We start from the raw sequence: 25,269 nt of genomic DNA on the forward strand, positions 1-25,269 counted from the left end.
ATACAATAAACATTTCAAGACAAATCCTGTATACATAACCTTCATTGGAAATTATTAACCAGAAAACAAAACGTTATATAAATGATTAAAAAAATATATATCATATCAATTTAACTACCTAAACTCTAAAGTAAAACCATTCATTTTATTAATATTTTGTTATATTTCTTCTGAATTAATATTGCTGCTGCGTGTGCATACGTTGTTTTACAGCTAAAATACTAGCCCTTTAGTTGCCATTTATTTCATTTAAATTGTAGCTACCTGGTGGATAACAATTGCCAACATCCCTAACAAGTAACCCTCTTCATTCCATCTCAGCCCGGTGGCAACTAGAAAGTCCGCCAAAGCTCTTATCGCTCGATCCTGCCCCTTCGTGGGCCACAGCAAGTCTGTCAGTCACAGCGTCTTGCGGCAATGGCCCACTTCTTCGTTCTCCTCCTCAGATTGGCGGTTAACAGCCAGGCGCATTGCTGCCACCTGTCGGATTCGGTGCGAACTGTAGATACTCATAGAGGGTAGGGGGATTAAAAACAGTGACGTGTGTATGGCGGCCGCCGGCCGTCCAGAGCACCGGCCGTTCTGTGATCCTCCAGAAGCTACAGATTCCTTTACTTTCCCACAGTAGCTTTTTTGGTAATTTATTAGAAATTGGTAATTAAGCTATAATTTATTAATTGTCCACTTCAATTTTTTTCTGATGGGCTATAGTACCACTTAGATGACGAAGTGGGGAGTCAAAGAGGCAATGCAACTGTAGATGAAATTGCAAAAGTGCCATGATGCATGGTTGAGCCGAACATGGCACGCAATGCACCCCTTTAATTGGCTAAGAAATTATTGTGCATGCTGGCATCGTTGGTTCCATGCGAGTGTGTGTTGTCCACAGCAGGTGAAATTTCTTGTTTAAAAAATAAATAAATAAAAAGGAACCAACTAAATTTTAAACATTAAAAAAACTATGTTTTTGAATAAACTGTTAATAGAACAAAAGGTACACAAGCATCCTCATTCACCCATTCATTATTACTTACATTTTCACATTCTAATATACTGTATGTTCACATAATTTAAAGATATGAAATAATGCAATATGAATGCAAAGACAAATGATTTGATTTTACATGCTATGTCATCAATTCAGTGTCACTCTGTCAAGTGGGTTGCCTGTAGGGATTTTTTATGTCCAGCTGGTGTCAGTATTCAATGACACAGTATTCACACTGTGTCAACAGGCTTCATGAGGTCTCACGGACCCATCACTAGTAGACCATTCACCAGTGGTTTTCTCTCTCTCTCCCTCTCCCATCTCGTGGTTTTGGCACTGTGAGCAGGGCGTGCTGAAAAATGAAATCTTCATCTTCATAAAGCTTTTCAGCAGATGGAAGCATGACGTGCTCCAAAATCTCCTGATAGCTAGCTGCATTGACCTTGCCCTTGGTAAAACACAGTAGACCAACACCAGCAGCTTACATGGCACCCCAGACCATCACTGACTGTGGGTACTTGACACTGGACTTCAGGTATTTTGGCATTTCCTTCTCCCCAGTCTTCCTCCAAACTCTGGCACCTTGATTTCGGAATGACATGCAAAATTTGCTTTCATCTGAAAAAGTAATTTGGACCACTGAGCAACAGTCCAGTGCTGCTTTTCTGTAGCCCGGGCCAGGCGCTTCTGCCTCTGTTCCAGGTTCAAAAGTGGCTTGACCTGGGGAATGTGGCACCTGTAGCCCATTTCCAGCACACGCCTGTGCACGGTGGCTCTGGATGTTTCTACTCCAGACTCAGTCCACTGTTTCTGCAGGTCCCCCAAGGTCTGGAATCGGCCCTTCTCCACAATCTTTCTCAGGATGCGGTTACCTGGTTGTGCAGCGTTTCCTGCCACACTTTTTCTTTCCCACAGACTTCCCACTTGATACAGCACTCTGGGAACAGCCTATTCGCTCAGAAATTTCTTTCTGTGTCTTAGCCTCTTGCTTGAGGATGTCAATAATGGCCTTCTGGTCAGCAGTCAGGTCGGCAGTCTCGCCCATGATTGCGGTTTTGAGTAATGAACCAGGCTGGGAGTTTTTAAAAGCCTCAGGAATCTTTTGCAGGTGTTTTGACTTAATTTGTTGATTCAGATGGTGAGGTTAGTAGCTTTTTTAGAGTACCCTTTCATCATATGCTAGTTTTTGGGGATTTTTCGTTTTTCTTGACTTTTTTGCCAAAATCATCAATATTAAAACAATAAAAGGCTTGAACTACTTCAGTTGTGTGTAATGAATCTAAAATATATGAAAGCCTAATGTTTATCAGTACATTACAGAAAATAATTAACTTTATCACAATATGCAATTTTTTAGAAGGACTAGTATATGAATCAGAATGAGGCAGTGGGTGTTTGAAAGATCAGATTTCCCAGTTTTCTATAATTGTCACGTGATGCTGCTATTTTATTTTTTCTCCCTAAAATATTTAATTATGAAATAGGGTCATTCTTTATTTGAATCGCCTTAAAATTTTCTATTTAAAATATATTTTAAAAAATTGTAAAAAATATATATATCGAGAAAATAATTACGAAAAATTATACAAATATATGTGGTTCATACTTTTTTTTTTTTAACCTGCCCTGTTCAGGTGTTTGACACGTAGAATAGAAGTCTAACGTTCATACTACAGGTCTTAATGCATGAATCCGATTTTTTTGTTTTTTTTCCGACTCGATTGAGACATTAACTTGACGGTCTGACCGTGACGAGTCGCGTAGAACTGGACCATTTCAAATCCAATCTGGGTCACTTTCGTAGGTGGTTCAAATCCGATCTTGGCCACATTTTTCCAGAATATCGCGGCAGTGTGTACTGTCAAGGCTCCCAAATCGGAATTCATGCAGCAATTACGTCATCAAAGAGCGAGAGAGACAGAGTGCTTCGGTAGCGGTGCAGCTGTGCGTTATTAGCGCCTAGCTTGCATTGAACACTGCTTTTGGGGAAGGGCCGGCCTTGACAACAGTCATAAAAAAATCAAAATGGGTTGAAGATAAGCCTGAGAATGATTGGTTTTCTCTCTGCTCTATATGAGCAATATTTCAAGATTGCTTACACGGCCGAGAGTCGGGGCAAACTGCCCGTTTGTATGTGTGACATGCACAGACAGTGCATGCATGCTATCGATCCGTATAAACTTTGAATATAAGCCTAAACGGGGATTATTTATGTCTGTGTTTTGTGTCCTCTTTTTGAAAAGCAAAATATGATTTCCCTGGAATGGAGTTCATTCATTTTTCATGACATTTTTTTTCAATTTTTCTTTGTTTGGATCGATTATTTATCTAACATATCAGAGAAAATGCGACAGTAACAAAAAAAAAAAAAAAATACAATTAAGCGATAGTTATGATGTAGATATCCGTGACTTTTTTTACAGACGCCATTTTTTTTTTCATTGTGATGTCATTCGTTTAAAAGTTTAAAATATGCGAGTGAATAATTTTTTAAGGTTTTTTTTTCCCCCCAAAAGAAATAGACACCAATTAATGATTCCAAGCTAAAAAGACAGACATTTCGAATAATACATACGATTACTTACCTTTTTATGCCTAGGTTGAAACAAAAGCGGTTGCGCGACGTCTGTAAACGGGGGTTTCCAGGGTAAAACGGACAAATTAAAAATAGTTCAGGGACTTAATGCAGCATGAATCTGCTGTGGCAGCATATAGACGTATTGTTAAAATACAGCAGTTTCTTTTAAAGAGGAGTGCAAGAGAAGAAACTGCTTTTTCAGTCTTGTCTGTGCTTTTGGCCTTATACATTTTTTCAAAAATTGTACTTTGTGGGGGGAAAAGTGAAAAAACATGTCCTATATGTATTTCTTTCCAATGCTAAATCTGGATAAATGCATTAGACACACACACAAAAAAAAAAAAAAAAAAAAAAATTGAGGGGGTGCTACTTGTCGGTTTTTCACTTATCACGCCGGGTTCCAGTCCCCATTAACCGCGAAAAATGAGGGCTGACTGTAGTTAATTTGAACTGCTGCCTTTTCTCCCACTTTAAATTGATTGGACATCTATTGACGTCAATGGCACCGTGAGTTCAATGAATGCCCTGAAACGGGTTAAAACCCCCTCCCCCATTCATAGTCTTTCACTGTACTTCGTTTCCGATAACGACAATGTCCTTGTATGACAGCTGACCGTGACCAGTCATTGACTAAACACTACTTTAGAAAATGCTATATAATGGAAATTCTTTACAACGAAAAAATAAACATTTTTTTCTTAAATCTCGGGAATTACAGTTTTTATTTGAATTATGTTTGTACATGGCCCAAAACCGCCCCGGAAAAAAAAAAAAAAAAAAAAATTGTGAATTCAGAAGCAAAGGGCGGGAACTTTCTTTAGTGTCGCGTTGGTGTTGTGTTCTCGCGAGAACACATGAAGCCGTTAAACGTCACACTTGGACCAGAATCTCTCGAGTTGTCCCAGTTTTCCACTTCTGGGAGTTTACGACGGCCTCGGTTCTTTCTCGTCGGGAAGTTCATGCACGGCCCGGCTAGCTGGTGACTGTCCTCAGCAGGGTAAATAAATAAATGCTCGGATTTGTTCTGCCAGACACGCACACGCTAAGCCCAGGCTGGTTTAGCCACACGCAGGGAGAGCGCAGAGCTTATCGTTGTGGAAAGACGCTATGGTTTTGTTGAAGAACCTCCGGCCTCCCACCGAGGGAGTTCGCCTCCAGCAGGCCGACACGACCGCAGTGCTGGACGGACAAAAGCTGGGCAACGGGACGCTCTACATCGCTGAAACGTGAGTCGGTTTAGTTACAATTGCAAAATGCTGCTTTTAACTTCACATTTACTGAATGTTTACGGTTTCAAAATGAATTGACAGGATTGTTTAAAGCAGTTGATGTTTTACTAGATTTATATTTAGGACTAATGTTTAGACACGTTAGTCGGAACCGGAACTTCCAGTTTATCTTACGTCGGAAACTTCAAGTAAAAGCGCAAAAGACGCACAAAAAAAATCCGAATCCATTTTCTTCTAAAGTTTGAATTCAGACCGCATTCTGGTGGATTCCTTCACCGTTTTATTTACTTCAACACAAGGTTGTTATTCAATCTAATCGATTTTCCAAATGGATCGACAATTATTTTGATAGTCTCTTAATCGTTTAGGGACATTGTAGACCTTAAGAAAAAAGTTGATAATTTTTGAAAGTTTTGAAAGCAAATATTCTTTTTTCATTGTTTTTAAAATGTATTTCCATTATTTTAGGAATAAAAAATCTTACAAAAATAAACAGTCTTCTTATCCTTTCGGCTTTTCCCTTCAGGGGTCGCCACAGCGAAACGGTTGTCTCCATCTTACTCTGTTCTCTGCATCCTCTGCTCTCACACCAACTACCTTCATGTCCTCTTTACATCCATAAACCTCTTCTTTGGTCATCCTCTAGACCTCCTGTCTGGCATATGGAAATTCAGCATCCTTTTGCCAATATACACACTATCTCTCCTCTGAACATGTCCAAACCATCTCAAGTCTGGCCTCTCAGACTTTATCTCCAAATCCTCTAACATTCGCTGTCCCTTTTTTTTTCCTCCACTTTTTTTTTTCTTCCAAAAAATTAAAAGACAAAAACTGAAAATTCAAAACATCATGGCCACAAGGCCATATTTCGCAACCCAATTGAATAAAAAACAAAAATAATGAATAATCTTATACACATTCACACACACACTCACACAGCTTGCAAAGAAAAAAATCAAAAATCTAATATATATAGATGTCATTACATTCCCAGATTCCTTTAGTTTAGAATGTTGATACAACATACATATACTGTATGTGTCCCATACTTTCACAAATTCTTTCGGTTTTCCTTTCGAGATGTAAGTCAGTCTTTCCATTCCTTTGCCTTGCGACAGTTCCTTAATCCATTGTCTTAACGAATGTGGTTCCATGTTCTTCCAATTCAAGGCGATCACTCTTCGTGCATGCAGTAATCCAAAATCTAACTTTTTTTTCATTTTTTGGTTCTAACAGCATCTGTGGGATAAATACCCAAAACACAAAGTTTGGCCGAGATAGGTACATTCACTTTAAAGACACATGATAAACATTTTGTAATATCTTTCCAAAAATTCAGAATTTTCGAACACTCCCATACACAGTGTATGAGGGTACCCTTGAAGTTGTTACATTTAGAGCATGTATCAGGAATGTTACCAAACATGTAATGCAGTATTTCAGGAGTTATATACATTCTTGTTAACTACTTGTATTGAATCAGTTTTAATCTAGTATTTATTGTGTTTTTTGGGCTTTCAAACATGCTTCATTCCAATCATTCTAGGGCTGCAGCTATCGAATATTTTAGTAGTTGATTAATCGATGGACTAGTTAGTTCAAATAATCGAGTAATCAGATAAGGAATATGAAAAATTAAAATACCTGAGCTGAGCCTCAAACAGTATAAACTTTAAAAATTGAGGATCAATGTAAAACAAAAGAACAATTGGCTAACTTACATAGAAAAAGTCTACTTGCTTAAATGCGATAAAATGCTAAAGTTTTTTTTACAATGCTCTAAAAAAATGGTTCTGACACATATTCCCACAAAAAAATGGCTAATTACACCTATAAACTAAATTATGAATGCATTAAAAACATTAGCTCAAACAAAAACTTGGCTTACGTTGGTCTTAACAGGGAGCAGTTGGATTCAGCCATGTGAAAAGAGGCAGACCAGAGGGCAGTGTATCCACCCTAATCAATAATACTAAATGCAAACACTTTCAAAATAAACCGTTACAACGCCACTTAAATTAAACGAATACTCGAGGCAACAAAATTTAATTTGAGTATTTTTTTCTAATCGAATACTTGAGTTAATCGATTCATCGTTGCAGCACTAAATCATTCTCAGCAATATTTTCGTTCAAGTCATTTCTCCAGGCATTAAATTTATCCACTGAAGTAGATTGTAGAACTTTGACAGTAGACCATTTCTTAGTTGTTTGAGTGTTATTTCCTCGATCTGCGATAGATTAAGAGATCAAGAGATAGATCAAGTACCCAACTGTTTCGATACCCTTGATTTTCCATAATTTAGAACCTCCGTCCATTCTCCCAGGTATTGGCTGTCCTTCTGATATACTCCTGATTCTATCCATCCAGGTCACTCTAAAAGACAACTTCATAAAATCAGATAATTTTAAGTGCTGGGTAAATAGTATTTTCCTGTTCTTTAATGTTCAGTTTTGATTTTACATATTTAATCTAGGGCTATCAAAAGATTAAAATTTTTAATCGAGTTAATTACAGCTTAAAAATTAATTAATCGTAATTACTCGCAATTCAAACCATCTATAAAATATGCCATATTTTTCTTTAAATTATTGTTGGAATGGAAAGATAAGACACAAGATGGATATATATATATTCAACATGCGGTACATAAGGACTGTATTTGTTTATTATAACAATAAATCAACAAGATGGCATTAACATTATTAACATTCTGTTAAAGCGATCCATGGATAGAAAGACTTGTAGTTCTTAAAAGATAAATGTTAGTACAAGTTATAGAAATTTTATATTAAAACCCCTCTTAATGTTTTCGTTTTAATAAAATTTGTAAATTTTTCAATCAAAAAATAAGCTAGTAGCCCGCCATTGTTGTCAATAATTACTTACACAATGCTCATGGGTGCTGAAGCCTATAAAATCAGTCGCACCCAAGCGCCAGCAGAGGACAGCAGAACTCCACAAAACACAATTAACAGGTGGGCATTTCACTGTACTGTCATTTAAATCTGTCTGAGCGGGGCATGTGCGCTAATTGCATCAAATATTTTAACGTGATTAATTTAAAAAATTAATTACCGCCCGTTAACGCGATCATTTTGACAGCCCTAATTTAATCAGAAAAAAATAAAATACAATAACTTTTTTTTTTTTAAACAGAAAAAAAGTGCTTATTCCTTTATTTCAGTTTTCTTTTTATAAAAGTTTTTTTGTTTGTTTGTAAGAAACATAACGTTAATGCACATGATTTACCTTAGCGGTCCAGTGTGTCTGACTCCCGTGCCGCGACTTTGAAACCTCTGGTTTAACATCCCGAGTTCAAATCTCTGCTAACATCGCCACATTGTTAAACTGTTTGCAGTCGTCTGTCCTGGTTCGATGGTGCCGGTTTGGGTTTCTGTCTGGAGTATCCTACCATCGGCCTGCACGCCATCTCCAGAGACGTCAGCGCGTACCCCCAAGAGCATCTCTATGTAATGGTCAACGGAAAACTCAGTGGTCAGGATACTCAACACAGTTTCTCTTTAACACCATAGTCTTTGCATGCATTTGTGCATGGAAAAAGTTAACTAATACTAGAAATGGGACTAGTACTAGGGGTGTAACGGTACACAAAAATCTGGTTCGGTACGTACCTCGGTTTTGAGGTCACGGTTCGGTTCATTTTCGGTACAGTAAGAAAACAAAATGCAAAATATAAATATGCTAGTTGCTTATTACACACCTTTGTGCTTTCAACAATAGGAACATTAGCCTATACAAAGCTACAATTCTGCTCAAAAAGTAGCGGGTATTTAAAGATAATCCAACAACAATTTGCCTTTCAGACCCCGCGTATTGGTCAGCTTTCTTTCTGAAAGAAAGAAGAAAAAAGAAGTCCTGTGCTAAAGAGAAAAGCAATCCCAATGACAAAGATTTTAACATGTATTTTACAAATGAAATGCCTCAATGAATCTTTTTTTTTTTCTTATGATCGGTTTTCAAAAGCTTTATTGGTAGATTTTCTCAAGTTAAAGCGCCACACAGAAATGAATAAATTTAATTGTGTAAGCAGGATCTTTGTATTATTCTAATTATTTAATTATGGGTGTTTTAGCTCATTTCAATTTATTTTATTTAAATGGGCTATTATTTTATTATGTGTTTATATTTTACAAATGTGATGTAGTAATCATTTATATTGTATATTTTATGTTGTATAACTTTAGTTCCTATGTGAATATTAATTCCTACTTGTTTTGTTGTGGTAGGAGGGTTTTGTATTGAACATGGGGTCATGGTTATTATTATAGGAGAGAAGACAGCAGTAAATCAACAAAGACAAGTCAACTGTGCCCCAATCTACCACTCAAGAAATCTGATGGACTAGGTTTTAGTGGGTTACGATTGCATATTAGTTTGAAAATCCACCGGATCCACCTTATTTTTACACGAGTGACTTCCGGTCTGCCCGATTCTAGCTACCGGTAGTAGTATTGACGCAGCAGGGTCGCGTCTCGCGTCAAATAATAAACTCTGCCGTTCTTTTCGCGTGCGTCGTGTTGAGCTGCTTCTGGGACGCGCCTAACATGCGGTCGCACTAAGACGGGTGTGCATTGGCTGATTGACTTTAACACTCGCGTTTCACTGCGTTCTCGCGGCGGCCACGTTGTCGCGCCGTTGACGTTTCTGGGTTATACGGTCGTACCGTGTTGGTCCTCATTATAGTAGGGAAGACGGAGTAAATACAATCTACACAAAGAAACTGTAACCCGATCGGCTCACAGCCTCGAAAAGTCAGGGTTACATTACATCAGAAACTCGTTCGGTAAGCCTCTGTTCCGAACCGAGGACCACGTACCGAAACGGTTCAATACAAATACATGTACCGTTACACCCTTAACTAGTACAGTACTATCTTTGATAACGATTAACAGCTTTCTCTAATTATGCTTCCCTCCAGAGGAGAACAATGCTGAAATGGCGGAGAAGGCAGCAGATGAAGCTGATGACGGAGTGGGTAGTGAGGAGGAAGATGATAATGAGGGTGGAGATGATGGAGAGGAAGGTGGTATCACAGAGATCCGATTTGTGCCCGGTGACAAAGCAGCATGTGTGTTTATTTTTTCTCTTCATCTTGATTTGTAGTGCTCACTGATAGGTTGCAGTTTTTTATTTGTTCTGTCACTTTACCTGTTGTTTACAGAGCTACTAAAGGGACATTTTTTTCTTTGTTGTTTGGATGACGAATTGTAATAAATCCTGACTTCAAAGATACTGTATTTGTATGAATGGAAGATGTCCAACCCTAGTTGTTATTATCCGTGTGTGTTCAGTGGAGTCCATGTTTGCGGCCATGTGCGAGTGTCAGGCGCTGCATCCCGATCCCGAAGATGATGACTCTGACAATGATTTTGAAGGCGAAGAGTACGATGTCGAGGAGGCTGGTGAGACTAAACACGCAGATATTTACATCTGGATGATTTAGTTAAAGAAAAACAATAGCTCGTTTGCTGCTATTGACGGTGTTGGACATCCAAGCACTGAAAAATGAGCGTGAACAGCCTGTCCTCACCATTTGAATGAATTGGACGTCACTCGTCAATAGCAGGCAATGAGTTAGTAGAGGGATGAAACATCTGCTTTTATTAAGGACAACAGAAATCAAAATATATTTAATGCCCCCCCCCCCCAGCTGAAGGAAAGAAATGGAATTAAATTATTCAAAAAATTAAAAGAATCTTGGCCATTTTTTGTTTAATGATAGGAAAAAAAATTGAAAGAAATACATGGAATAGAATGATTGTTCACTGTTTTCCCTTTTTGTTTTTAGTTTAAATAAGTTAAGATAAAAATAAAACATTTAGTTTGTCGTTTTTTTATTTTTTGACAAAAATGCCCCAAAATTAAAAGTGAAAATTTACTGTTTAATCATATTTCCTTTTTCTATATATTTTTTAAATGATTTTTTTTCTGCTTTTATTCAAAATTTCTTAAATAAGCTAAAAACCTAAAATATATTTTTAAAAAACAATTTTTTGGTCATTTATTTATTTTAATGAAAATGTTTAAAAAGATATAAATAAAGAAATGAATATTTACTATTATGTGGCTCAAGAAAGAATTTAAACAACGATAATCATCTATTGAAATATTTGGCAATGTGCCTTCCTGATGGTCTGTTCTACGTTTGTTTTAGTTTGTAAAATCAACTTTTTTTCCCGCATTTTTGTCTAATTGTGCATTTTTAGGAAACTTGCAAATTGAGAAATTCATCGTACAGTGCAATGGTAATGAATGGCAGATTGCAAGCAACTATTAGATGCATACCGCCACCTACGGTACAAGAGTGTGGTGGTTTTTAATTGGTCAATATCTTGTTCACCCGCCTAATCTTTCTGGTACTCGTGTTGCTGCCTCTAGTGCTCAGTTACGGTGTAGTTGCATTGGGCTTATCGATTGCACCGGATGCACGAAGACGAAATTATCAATACACAATGAGAGAAAAAGAAAACAAATAAAAGTAACGTGTAACGTGGGGACAATTTGAAAAGTTGTGGAGTAAAAAGTACAGATACCTGCTGTAAAATGTAGTGAAATAAAATAGATACACAAAAATGGACTTGAGTACAGTCATGAAGTACTTTTACTCCATTACATTCCACCTCTGGTACAATGTAACGACTTGTTTTACTAGGCCTATAATTATTCAATCTGGATTCATTTGATAAACTTTTAGTTGTCGATTATTCTTTTAATTGTGACAGGCAAAAAGTCAATCCTTCCTTCTCTCTTGTGTATTTCCAGAAGCTGGTAAGAACACTCACCTACTGCAGTTGACGACGATAGATGTCCAATCGGACGTCTATTGCCGTCAACGGCACAGAAAACTCACTCAATGTCAGCCAGTGAGTTAAACGCCGGACGTATGGATGTTCAATTCAGAGCATGGTCACGCCGACATCCCCACCTTTTACACGTGCGACGAGGGTCTATCTGCGCTGACCCAGGAAGGCCAAGCCACACTGGAACGGTTGGAGGGCATGTTGGCGCAGAGCGTGGCGCAGCGCTACCACATGGGTGGCGTACGCACCCAGCAGGGCATGGATGCACAGTGCGACGGTTGGACCAAATTTTTACCTCATTCATAGACTTCATGACTTAACCTATTGACATGACACGGGAAACAGGGCTGATCCGTTGGGGGCCTATTTTCAAAAACTTCAAATATTTTCAAAACCAAAGCTGCTACCATCCTAAAACCAAAACAGGCCCCTAACTTACCCATATATGAGTCTCCATGAGCAGCGGCGTCAAAAAATTCAGTCGTTCCTTTATAAAATCCCGATTAATTATTTTTACATAAGTATAACACAACTTAAAAGGCTATAAAAATCTCAGATTTTACACTCGATGCACAAAAATCACCAAATACAGAGATAATCACCTATATTTTTAGGATCAATAGCAATATTTAGCATGTTTTTGACCAAAATAGCAACTTAAAAAATGTTTTTTTTATTTACTGCAAGTTTTCAACAGCTAATAAATCATTCAATTTAACACCAGAAACGTAATACTAGCGGAAAACATGCAGAATTAATTATGAATAATATGTAAATAGATTGTTAATAAATAATATATACAATCAAAACCTATTATAGAATAGCCTTTTATTATCATTATACAGTGTATATTGTTAGCGAATGATGCTAGCGGCCGCCTGACGTAAACAAAGCATTTTTTTGTTGAAAATTCTTGTGAATAAATGCTTAAATCCCCAAATTATTCATAGATATGGACGTAAAAGTCTCTATTCTTGGTTAAAAGTAAAAAAAAAACAAAAAAAACAACGTGCAGTTAGTGCTTATTTTACGTATATATGTCGAAGTACAATGCTACTCTGTTAGCGAATGAAGCTAACGGCTACCAGATGTAAACAAAGAGCTTTTTCTGTTGAAAATTCCGGTGAATAAATGCTTAAATCCCTGAATTCTTTATAGATATGGACGTAAAGCAGTCTCAATTCTTGGTTAAAAGCAAAACAAAAAAAACATGCAGGTAGCATTTATCTCGCGTAAATATTGCCAACTACGAGGCTAGTCAGTTAAGAAAATTAGCCGCCTCCATGTGTAAAGAAAGAAGAAAATTCCTGCTTATAAATGCGTCAATCACTTAATTCTTTGTAGATATAGACGTAAAACTGTCTCGATTCTTTGTTAAAAGAGCAAAAAAACGGGTAGTTATGTATCTATTTTACGTATATATGTCGAAGAATGACGCCAGTGCTGTAGCGGTTCCCATTCTCCCATTGATTTTTTTTCACAGCGTTTCAAAATGCATGCATGGTACGGAAAAAAATAATATTTACCTTGAATCCTTGAACAAATCACTCCTGAGACAATCCTTCCTGATTGTATGCGGTTCAGCTTTCATAGTTCTTCAAAAATCCAAGCTTGAATACAGCTAAGACATGAACGTGCGCCATCTTCGCCTTACTATACTAATTGAAGCTCGGCCCCCTCTGATAAGGCAAAGAATGACGAAGTGTCATGTCAATAGGTAATGAAGTCTATGCCTCATTGTTGAGGAGTACGACAGATAAAGAAAATGGTCCATAATGTTATTTGCATCCATAGATGGAATGGAGGTGGATGCCGAGGCGGAAGCAGGGCAATTTGAGGACGCGGACGTCGACCACTGGTCAGTCACAGACATGCACACACTATATGCACCAATAGGCGGGTCGCGCTGACGTATCATTGCGGCGCCGACAGTATTCCTAGTAGTGACACTCCCAACAGTTTTAGTAATAATGTTATTTCCTTTAGTCCTTTTAAAATATATTTTATTGTTTGGAGACACACAAGCACAAGGCCCAGGACAAAGGAAAGGCTGACTAGACGGAAGCAGTGTTGTTTTTGGCAGCATTTTTAATTTTCTTTGTAGTCTTTTGGACGATAACACTTATTAGTCTTAGTCATATTTTAGCCATTTCAAAATGGGTTTGTCTTCGTCTAGTTTTAGTTCACATTTACTCAAAATTGTTTCGGACTTCATTTTGGTCTTTTGTGTGAGCAAGACTGTTTTAGACCAAGTCGCTTTGACTTACACAAGTCATTGCAGTCGGACAAACTTCAACCAGGTTACGCGCTCATTTTGATGTCCCGCATGAAATTGTATGGAGAGGAAAAAAATGTAATTCCATGAAATATTTAACATATGCCTCCCATGGTCCACATTTACGAGCATATACAGTGCTGGCCAAAAGTAGTGGCACCCCTGCAATTCTGTCAGATAATGCTCAATTTCTCACAGAAAATGGTTGTAATTAGAAATGCTTTTGTAGTAATAGCTTCATTTATTTTGCTTGCAATGAAAAAACACAAAAGAGAATCGAAAAAAAAAAAAATCATTCTACACAAAACTCAGAAAACAGCACCAATTACTTACATGTGGCACATAACAGGTGGTGGCAATAACTAAATCACACTTGCTGCCAGTTAAAATGGATTAAAGTTGACTCGACTTCTGTCCTGTGTCCTTGTGTGTACCACATTAAGCATGTAGAAAAGAAAGAAGACCAAAGTACTGTCTGAGGACTTGAGAAGCAAAATTGTGAGGAAGCATGGGCAATCTCAAGGTTACAAGTCCATCTCCAAAGACCTGAATGTTCCTGTGTCTACCCTGCGCAGTGTCATCAATATGTGTAAAGGCCTCGGCACTGTGGCTAACCTCCCTAGATGTGGACGGAAAAGAAAAATTGACGAGAGATTTCAACGAAAGATTGTGCCGATGGTGGATAAAGAACCTCGACTAACATCCAAACAAGTTCACAAATCACTCACGTTTCGGCAATTGACGAGAGATTTCAACGAAAGATTGTGCCGATGGTGGAAAAGAACCTTGACTAACATCCAAACAAGTTCACAAATCACTCACCTTTCGGCGAAATTCACCATTTTGAAGTCAAAAATGTGAATTGTGTAGATCAAAGGAGAAAATTTTTAAGGGGGGTCATAATTCCATCTAGCTTACTAACGACATGTTTTATTGAAGTTGCTAAACCTGTCGCGTTATGCAATGAGTCCATTTGTCGCAAGGTAAATTAAAATGAGGGCGATAATTTTCAAGGCTGCGTTTTATCGACGCGTGCGTGCATGTGTACATTTGTGCGTGCGTGTAGATGACATATGAGACTCCAGTTTGTTTCACAGATGTTTATTGGTCATCAACACGCCGTAGAATCACAGTTCAGACATACAAAATAAGGAAACATGTATATTGAACACTGTAAACGTTAGCATTGCTACATTGAGACTAATTGGGGGGGGGGGGGGGGACAACCTATTTTAGTCTGTTATAAAGCATTGGCGGTCTTCTCCATTACACAAACTTGCGGTTAAAAGGTTCAAACATTAAAAATCGCTAGTTCACAGCATTTGCAAACGAAAAAAAAAAAATCTATGAGTGACACCACAAGCAATGACGAAAAGTGTTTTTTTTGCGGAGTGTGAAGCTGTTATCTGTTTAGCGAACGTACTTCCGGTGAACATTTCAAAAATAAAAGCACGTCACGTTCATATAAATAACGCTTTCTGGAGTTAATCCCACATACTTCAGAATTAATACTATAATATGTAAATACGATAATACTACAATCTTCAGATTCTACACTGAGAATAGCTTTAAAATGAAAGGCGAAGTCGGTGTTCTGAATCTGTTTACATTCCATCTTTTGCACTAGTTAATGCTATGAGCATTTGACCTCATTATTTATGTGCAATTAATTACTGTTATTTGCATGTTTATTTGTACTTTAATAAAGAATTTGTGTTCCAAAATGTTTTTGTGAATTAGTAAGTGTCAACAAAAATTTAACTGCTAAATTAGTTATAAAAAAAAAAAATAATAATAAAATATTTTTTACTAGTCGACTAATCGTAAAAATAGTCTGCTGACTTATCGGGAGAAAATTAGTCGTTTGGGTCAGCTCTACAGGAACATATTTCCTCCACACCCTTGTCACCTTCTTAACTCCTGACCCATTTTCATGCCTGCAAGCTGTCCTTCAGTCTGAGGGTACAACAGTGTCAACCCGTACTATCCGTCGGCATCTGAATAAAAAGGAACTCTACCCAGGAAGACCTTACTTCTGACCCAAAAACATAAAAAAGTCAGGCTGAAGTTTGCCAAAGTTTACCTGAGAAAGCCAAAAAGTTTTTGGAAGAATGTTCTCTGGTCAGATGAGACAAAAGTAGAGCTTTTTGGGAAAAGGCATTGACATAGTTTACGGGGGGGGGGGGGGGGGGGGGGACAAGGCCTTCAAAGAAAAGAACACGGTCGCCACAGTCAAACATGGCGGCGGTTCCCTGATGTTTTGAGGTTGCTTTGCTGCCTCTGGCACTGGACTGCTTGACCGTGTGCATGGCATTATGAAGTTTGAAGACTACCAACAAATTTTGCAGCATAATGTAGAGCCCAGTGTGAGAAAGATGGGTCTCCTTCAGAGGTCATGGGTCTTTCAGCAAGACAATGGCACTTCAAAAAGCACTGGAAAATGGTTTGAGAGAAAGCACTTCTAAAGTGGCCAGCAATGAGTCCGGACCTGAATCCCATAGAACACCTGTGGAGAGAGCTGGAAATGGCACCCTTCAAATCTCAGAGACCTGAAGCAGTTGGCCAAAGAAGAATGGTCTAAAATTCCTGCAGAGCATTGTAAGGATCTCATTGATGGATACCGGAAGCGGTTGTTCGCAGTTATTTTGTCTAAAGGTTGTGCTACCAAATATTAACCTGAGGGTGCCAATACTTTTGTCCGGCCCAGTTTTGGAGTTTTGTGTAAAATGATAATGATTTTTCTTTTCATTTTCTTTTGTGTTTTTTCAGTGCAAGCTAAATAATTGAGGATAATACTACCAAAGCATTTGTAATTGCAATCATTTTTTGGAGAACTTGAGCATTATCTGACAGAATTGCTGGGGGTGCCAATACTTTTGGCCAGCACTGCACTGACGGAGAAAAAAGCTTTTGCAGATAGCAAGCAACTAAATTGATTATTTCTTCTGTGTAGATGGAGCACAAGTGCAAGGGATCTGCACTCCTTTCAAGACCTCCTGAGGATTTCCCGTTAGTTCCAGGCACTTCCCGTTTGTTTCGTGTGTAAATGTCATCAAACTACATAGTTCATTCCCATCAATTTACTTTTTGTAAGTGAACCTTCATGTAACAGTGTGGCAACACATCTAGTCACTTAATAATAAAAGATAACATTTTTCTAATTTATTCCCTCTTTTTATTCACATGCACTCATGAGATACAGTAAATTGACAGTTGAACAATTTTTTCGAGTAGTTTGTCGAGTAAGACGACACATATTAGTAAATAATCGAGCCATTCCAATTAATCAGTCAATATCGGTCCTCCACCACAGATGTCCCATGTATAAGGCTAGATATCTGATGTACACTGTGAGCCAAGGAGACTGGCGTCGTCCATTGTTAGCAGTTTTGCATCGGAACCATTCGATAAACGTGACCTAGTCAGTGGAGGGTGTACTTTGGAATAGATTCCTCAATTTTCCACCCTTTTTTAAAACTACTTGGTTTGTCGTAAACGTCAGAGATTAAGTAAATTTACTGCATACACAAAAGTAATTGTCACTTATTAAAAGAATATTATTCAGATTTTCATCTTTGTAAATTCGTTGTCAACCCCCCCGCCCCCATTTGAAGTAAGTTTTAGCACGATGTACATGGTTTTATTTGTTATTGCGCTCTACTGTTGTTTTTGCACACGTTTATGCGCAGTTTTTCACAACGTAATGAAAATGAAGTACTCTGCGTGACATTCTGTTCTTTGCCCTGTAGGTGTCACTATTGTCTTCACCAGAGAGCGAATTGGGCTCACGTGAAATCGTATCGTTTCATGTTTGGAATATTTTGTGTTGCGTTTTTGTGTATTGTAAAGGAGTCTGACGCTGGGTTTAACAGGAAAAATCAAGCTACTACGTGTGATCTCGGTGGATTTAATTACCGCTGCAGACTCTAAATCTGATTAATTATAGACTCAGCAATTGAAGGATTATTCGTGGTTTATGTGGGAAAATGCTGAATGGCTTTCAAGGGGATTGTCGTTTTTTTCCCCAACCCTCCAAAACAAAATAGATATGCCAACAAAAGACAAAAGAGAATAAAGCATGTATAGAATTGAGTTATGATGCATTATTCATATTATTTGGGTTGTGTGAACGCGTCACGTGACCACGTGACATGAAATATTAAAATATAAAAAAAAGGTGGGGGGCCAGCAGGTGGACGTCAGCCAGGAAGGCGTTGCCTCTTGATGCGCATGCTGTCTCTCCTAAATCCTAATTCTCCCTGAACGCAACACCTGTGTTCCCTCCTTGTGATTCTGTGGAAACCTCGTGGTGTTAAAGGAACACCCCTGGCAGCCAATCAGAAGCGAGGGAGAGCAGGCGCCGGCCAATAGCGTGGCCGCTTTACACCAGATGGGCGGTTATTCCCTCGCCGAGGAGGCTCCCCGGTGGTTAGCTAACAATAGGCCGGGAGAGGCGGCTTGGCTCGGCTTGGGGGAGTAGGACGAAGCAGCCCCGGCGGAGGAGACACTTTAGCGGCCACTTCGAACGGCGTGGCCCGGTGTTGTATCCACACCTCGTCTCCAATTCCACTCCCATTGAATTTTGGCGAACTCGCAGACGAAAGGTGGGTGTATTTCTCTACTTTTTCATTCAACTTGTGTTCAGTGTTCAAAACGAGGCGAGGTGTGGCGAACCTCGGGCTCAACAAGGGTTAATCACACAAACTGGAACAGATTTCATTTATTTGCTTTCCCATAATTCACATGTTCCCACTAGTAAGGCTATGTCAGCTGTGGGCATTTTTGCTTTTAAATCGGAAGACAAAGTCTTGTGGTCACGTTGGCTTTTAATTGTAGTGCTGTGGTCGGGCTGTGTTCAATAAATGAATTAAAAGATGACCAAGTGTCCGGAGATAAGACACTGAAGTTGTATCTGGTACCAAAGACTCCTCAGGAAGGGCACAGAAGAAGTCTGCGAAATTGAATTGTGGTAAACCAGTGTGAATAAGAAAGGATCAGCTCTGGATTCAAATTGGTATCCTGTGACAGCTTTATGTGTATTCCCACTATTAATGCCGATCATGAACAAGATCACAAAGTATCAGTCCATTTAGGTACTGGATTGATGAATCAATGAACGATTTATGGGACTTCCTGATTTTCTAGATTCATTGCTAGACGGCGAGAGGACATCCAATCCAATTCGACTGGGAGGGAATCGCCCCTCCCAGTCAAAATGGATTGGACGTCTCTGGCCGTCAATGGCAGCCAATGTTATAAATGTGTGTATAAATTGAGAAAAGGTTCAAAACAAGATTTTGTTCTATTTCAGACATTTTCCGATCAGTCCAATGTTGATGTTTGGTACCGGCGTGTTTCTCCTAAGGCTTTTACAGCATTTTGAATGTGTGACACGTTCAGTGTAGCAGCACTAATGTTGTCATCTATAAATACTCCTTTCATGGAGAAAGTCTCTCCTGCTCTCCTCCCTGAAAAGAATTCAAAATGACTTTTAGGACCTCCGGCCAAAACAAACCACTGTTGCTTTCTGTAATGAAACCTAAAAAAAAACAGCAGCGGTAGAAATGAGTTTTCGAACTTTGTAATTATCATTACTGCCAACTACAGGACTGGAGTAGAATAATATCAACAGAAATCTAATACAGTCTTACATAGTGACAGGTTATGGGGGAAAAAATCCATTATGCTAGGTGTTAAATGTAGTGTATGTATTTATTCTTGATTTCCCAGCATCCCTTGCCATGAAAAAAACCCAAAACAGATCTTTATTTTTTGGGCTATTTCGTCCAGTCCATCAGTGACCATGCGTGTTAGTATAATTGATGACACAAAATAAATAAATGAATATATTTTCTACATTATCATCGCATACCTAAAAACTTTGAACAACCGTCTTTCACACAAGATCTGGGTGTCTGTCCTTTTAATTACCTGGTTTGTGAGTGAGCCAGCAGCACTGTCAATCAATGGGTGGATCATAAAGTCAATGATTACATTTTTTTGGGTGGTCTGTTTGTTTATTAGTCAATTGGTCAGATTTTTAGTCAGTTAGTTGGCTCATGACAAATCACACTGCTTTATAAGCCTGGTGGGCCACCAGGCTTTTCTTAATCACCATTCCGCCAGGCTAAAACAGTGCCACTAAATAAAGTTAAAAAAAAGTATACAGATTTCAACCCCGTCTGGTGATACCATTGAGAATGCAATGGCAGCATCTTATGGTAAATATGCGTGCAAACCTGTCCTGGCTTGTGGCATTGCACTGAAAATTCCTGTCTAGTATGGTGAAATTTCATGAGAACTTTCTTTAGCATCTGAGTTACCTGGTTTTACACCCCGGCCGTGTTTACACTTTTCAATTAATTTACTGACGATGATAGACATCCAATTGCGTGGCTCTTTTCATTCCTTTGATGTGAACTAAAAATTTTTCTAGTCTAGTTAAATTGTGGTTTATCTCTAGTAGATGTCAAATTCATTTAAAGTGGGAGGGTTGACATTGAACAAGTATTGTAGGGCTGCAGCTATCGATTATTTTAGTAGTCGATTAATCTATAAACTAGTTAATTCGAATAATCGAGTAATCTGATTAGGAACATTTAATGGGTTGTGGAATAAATTTTCGGAGAAGGAAGGCAAAGGCTTGCTAAGATTGCACTTTCAAAAGAGCATTACATGCCAACATAAGATAAAATTCCTGGGTGTTTCTTCAAACTATGCAGGATTGCACTTTAATTTAAAAATAAAATGAAGTGTAGCGTCAAATGATATTACAAAAAAATAAATAAATGAGGATCTAGATACAACAACAAAAATCTAGCTAACTTTTTTTTCAAAATACACTTAACAAATCATTCAAACACTTATTTCCACAAAACAGCTAGATAAAACTATAAACTAAATTCGGAACGCACAAAAAACATGAGCTTATGCTGGTATTAACAGGGAGCAGTTTTCAGCCATATTAAATGACTTATGTAATATTCACTGTTGTCATTAGAGGGCAGTGTATCCACCCAAATTAACAAAACTACCGTAATTTCCTGAATATAACGCGCATTTCCCCCCCCAAAATCAACTCGTAAAATTATGATGCGCATTATATATGAGTACATGGATGGAGACAGAAATATATATATATTATATATACATATATATATATATTTAAAAAACGATTAAAAAAATTTTTTTTTAATTGACACGGCCATGTTTTGTTGAAGAAACGTATGCAGCGATCCGTTGCCAACCATTACGGTATGTGACGTCACCATTTTGTTTCGGTAATACTTCACTCTGATCGGCCGAATGATTTCGTCTGTGTTAAATTCTGCTTTTTTCACTCTTTAGAAAGCACAGAATTTAGTGTCTTGAACTGATTTGAGTCAACGTTTATTGCAGCTCCGCAACTCGGACCATAACAAACGTAACACAACACAGACTTCCTGTGTCCGTCAACTGTATCTGCCCCTTGGGAAACTCAAACCCAAATAACAATAGTTCCTAACTTCCCATTGATACTGTCGTGTGGACAGCAATGAGCTCTCTCGGATTTCTGACTTACGTTCTCACTATCATTTTACCGTATCAATCCATGGAGGAAACATTTATTCATCATGATGAAATGAAATGAGCAAGATATACAGCAGCCTCTAAAAGAGAAGTCACATCTGTTTTGTTTTCTCCTGGATTCTGGTAAGTTCAAGAACTTATCAGATCATATTATCACCGTACATATTGTCAGTTTACGGTAATGTTATGAACTACCAATGTGCTATGCTTGTGCTGTGTTCCAACAGTCGGTAAAATGACATTTCTGTATCTACACGAGCTCTGTTTTCTTATATTGTTCTATTTATTGGTGCTAAAATTAGGGTGCGCGTTATACACGGGTACAATAATTTTCCCTAGATTTTACAAGTAAATTTGGGATGCACGTTATACACGGGTGTGCCTTATATTCGGGAAATTACGGTAAATAAACACTTTCAAAACACACCATTAAAATGCTACTCATTAAACGAATACTTGGAGCAACAAAATTTGATTCAAAGCTATTTTCAAGTCGAATTACTTGAGTTAATCGATTAAATGTTGCAGCACTAATCTATTGCCATCAATGGCAGCCAATTAGGTGAAGGTGACCTGCAATGTATTGTTTTAAGATTCACTATATAGTAAAGCTGAAACGAATAATCGAGCAACTCGAGTAACTAGAGTTTAAAAACTGGTCCGAGTAATTTTATTCACCTCGAGGAATCATTTAATTTTGCCGGCTCTAAGCATCACGTTTTGCCCGGACTTTTTTTTTTTTTGCGGGACAACGCGATGCCGTCACGTGCGTAGAGGAAGAAGCAATAAAAATAAATAAATAAATAAATAACCTTACCACAGCCGCTACAAACTACTCCAACGTTGCTAAAAACCGCCCGTATGATGCAACGGTAGTAGCAGGTAGCCAGTGATACGTCTCATAGATATCATATCTATGTTGAACTAGATGCGAAATGACAGACTGAGCGGCATTAGTAAACAGCCGCCATCTTAAAGCAGTAAATTCTCAACGCTAATAAATAAGCTGTCGCTCGCTGTCACTCGCTCACGTAACATTAGCCCTGCGGAGGGCTTGGTTTCTATGGAGGTCGATTTGTGTCTTTATTATTCAATAAAAAAAGTTGCTTTAATCAAAATATATATTTTCAATAAAAAAGTCACTTCAATAAAAAAAAAAGTGTTTGAATGCAAAAATACATTTGAAACAAAAATGCATTTGAAAACTATTTTCATTAATTTTTTTTTTTTTTTAATTGAAACAACTTTTTTGATTGAAGTAATGTAGTTTTGCATTTGGGCCTTTATTATTTAATCAAAAAAAATAAGTTGCTTCAAACAAAAAAAAATTTTTTCAAAAGAAAAATCACTTCAATCAAAAATTTAAAAAATTCAATCATAGAAAAAAAGTTTTGAATGCGATAAAATATTTGAGACTCATAATTTTCCATTTGAATTTTTCATTTAAACTTTTCTTTGATTGAAGCAATCCTTTTTTTTTTTTTTTTGGGCCGTAATATGGGTCGGACATTTGTGTGTGTCTAAATCATTCAATCCCAGAAAAAGTTGCTTCAATCCAAAAAAATATTTTCAATCAAAGAAAAAATCTTTTTGAAAAATAAAATTTTCCTTCCCTAAAATGGCGCACCTAAAGCGGATGACTTTGATGCAAGGCAGTGCTTCTATGATACGAGAGTACATCTGAGATGCAATTGTTGGCTGTTTTCAACAATGTACATCGAGAATAAAGACATTGATTGACTGAAAATGGTTCAATATTAGATGAAATGTCTTGTTTTCGCTTGTATATTTACACTGGGGCAAAAAGTATTTAGTCAACCACCAATTGTGCAAGTTCTCCTACTTGAAAAGATTAGAGAGGCCTATAATTGTCAACATGGGTAAACCTTAACCATGAGAGACAGAATGTGTGAGAAAAAAACAGAAAACCACATTGTTTGATTTTTAAAGAATTTATTTCCAAATTAGAGTGGAAAATATGTATTTGGTCACCTACAAACAAGCAAGATTTCTGGCTGTCAAAGAGGGGTCTCACTTCTTCTAATGAGGTCTAACGAGGCTCCACTCGTTCCCTGTATTAATGGCACCTGTTAACTTATTATTGGTATAAAAGACACCTGTCCACAACTCATACAGTCACACTCCAAACTCCACTATGGCCAAGACCAAAGAGCTGTCGAAGGACACCAGAGGCAAATTGTAGACCTGCACCAGGCTGGGAAGACTGAATCTGCAACGGGTAAAACGCTTGGTGTGAAGAAATCAACTGTGGGAGCAATTATTAGAAAATGGAAGACATACAAGACCACTGATAATCTCCCTCAATCTTGGACTCCATGCAAGATCTCAGACTACATGGTGTCAAAATGATAACAAGAACGGTGAGGAAAAATCCCAGAACCACACGGGGGAACCTAGTGAATGACCTACAGAGAGCTGGGACCACAGTATCAAAGGCTACTATCAGTAGCAAAATGCGCCGCCAGGGACTCACATCCTGCACTGCCAGACGTGTCCCCCTGCTGAGGAAAGTACACGTCCAGGCCCGTCTGCGGTTCGCTAGAGAGCATTTGGATGATCCAGAAGAGGACTGAGAGAATGTGTTATGGTCAAATGAAACCAAAATAGAACTTTTTGGGAGAAACTCAGGTTCTCGTGTTTGGGGGCGAAAGAATACTGAATTGCATCCGAAGGACACCATACTCACTGTGAAGCATGGGGGTGGAAATATCATGCTTTGGGGCTGTTTTTCTGCAAAGGGACCGGGACGACTGATCTTTTTAGCCTCCATTATTGCCAACAAATGGTACATAACAAAGTATTGAGATTAACTTTTGGTATTGACCAAATATTTATTTTCCACCATGATTTGCAAATAAATTCTTTAAAAACCAAACAATGTGATTTTCTGTTTTTTTTCCACATTCTGTCTCTCATGGTTGAGGTCTACCCATGTTGACAATTAGAGGCCTCTAATATTCTCAAGTGGGAGAACTTGCACAGTTAGTGGTTGACTAAATACTTATTTGCCCTACTGTGTAATTGCTCTTTATCTAAAAAAAAAAAAAAAGTTTTATCCGATTACTCGATTAATCGATAGAATTTTTAGTCGATTACTCGATTACTAAAATATTCGATAGCTGCAGCCCTACCTTCTATATAGTTGTCCTATAATGACTTCTTAACCGATAACTGATTTCCCGATATTGTCCAACCTCAAAAATCCGATACAGATATCAAATTGATACCGATATATGCGGTCTTGGACTTAACATATTATGGCTAATTGTATTGTGATTGTTTAATAATGATGAATGTAACAGTTTCAAGGTTTTCCAAAATAAGCATTCTATGAAAAAGAGAACAACTTCAACTCAAGTTATTGAAAAAGTGCCTATATTACTAAAACAGTTCATGAAAAACAAATGTCGATATTATCCTATCTCTTTTTTTTTTTTTTTTTTTTAAATGCTTTCTTGGCTGATATCGGCGACCCGATAATATCGGACAACCCGAGTGAAAAATTATTATTAATTGGAATGCCCTGATTTTATATTTTTGCACCCGAGTCAGAGTCATCTGATTTTGAGAATCTGCAGATACCGAGTCCCAGATGCAGAATTTTTTTTTTTTTTTGCCCCATTGCCCTATACATTGCCCTGAACTAATTTCTCTCCTTCCCACCATGCGAAATGGCCACTTTGCCCACATTACAACATCTCCCCGTTAACTGGTAAAATATTCCCACACAGCAGACATTACCACTCTTGCAGCTACCCATTACGTTCCCGTGTTAGTGTCCAGAA

General features: G+C 37.9%; 2 protein-coding genes across 3 annotated transcripts in view; both read left to right on the plus strand.

Moving 5' to 3' along the window:
* Positions 1-4,410: 4,410 nt before the first annotated feature.
* LOC130917534 (methylosome subunit pICln-like) lies at positions 4,411-17,059 on the plus strand. 2 transcript variants are annotated; one of them, XM_057839045.1, is made up of 8 exons: positions 4,411-4,563; positions 4,629-4,792; positions 8,157-8,293; positions 9,738-9,887; positions 10,111-10,221; positions 11,582-11,896; positions 13,414-13,477; positions 16,848-17,059. In XM_057839045.1, the coding sequence occupies exons 2-6, from the start codon at positions 4,674-4,676 to the stop codon at positions 11,689-11,691; spliced, it is 627 nt and encodes a 208-aa protein (XP_057695028.1). In that variant the 5' UTR covers positions 4,411-4,563; positions 4,629-4,673; the 3' UTR covers positions 11,692-11,896; positions 13,414-13,477; positions 16,848-17,059. The 2 variants fall into 2 exon arrangements, with proteins under 2 accessions (XP_057695028.1, XP_057695027.1); XM_057839044.1 differs by having other exon boundaries at positions 4,415-4,792.
* Positions 17,060-18,255: 1,196 nt separating this feature from the next.
* Positions 18,256-25,269, plus strand: part of LOC130917691 (serine/threonine-protein kinase PAK 1-like) — a 60,236-nt gene continuing 53,222 nt past the window's right edge. Inside the window, exon 1 of the mRNA XM_057839334.1 lies at positions 18,256-18,498. The gene's annotated coding sequence lies outside the window, so the exon portion shown is untranslated. The remainder of the gene's footprint in view (positions 18,499-25,269) is intronic.

The sequence above is a fragment of the Corythoichthys intestinalis genome, chromosome 6 (assembly GCF_030265065.1).
Source record: "Corythoichthys intestinalis isolate RoL2023-P3 chromosome 6, ASM3026506v1, whole genome shotgun sequence".
Classification (NCBI taxonomy): Eukaryota; Metazoa; Chordata; class Actinopteri; order Syngnathiformes; family Syngnathidae; genus Corythoichthys; species Corythoichthys intestinalis.

Coding starts and splice junctions, on each gene's coding strand:
- LOC130917534 (XM_057839045.1), top strand. CDS start 4,674: ATGGTTTTGTTGAAGAACCTCCGGCCTCCCACCGAGGGAGTTCGCCTC. Junction 8,294..9,737: donor GGTCAACGGAAAACTCAGTG/GTCAGGATACTC, acceptor GCTTCCCTCCAG/AGGAGAACAATGCTGAAATG. Junction 9,888..10,110: donor GCCCGGTGACAAAGCAGCAT/GTGTGTTTATTT, acceptor GTGTGTGTTCAG/TGGAGTCCATGTTTGCGGCC.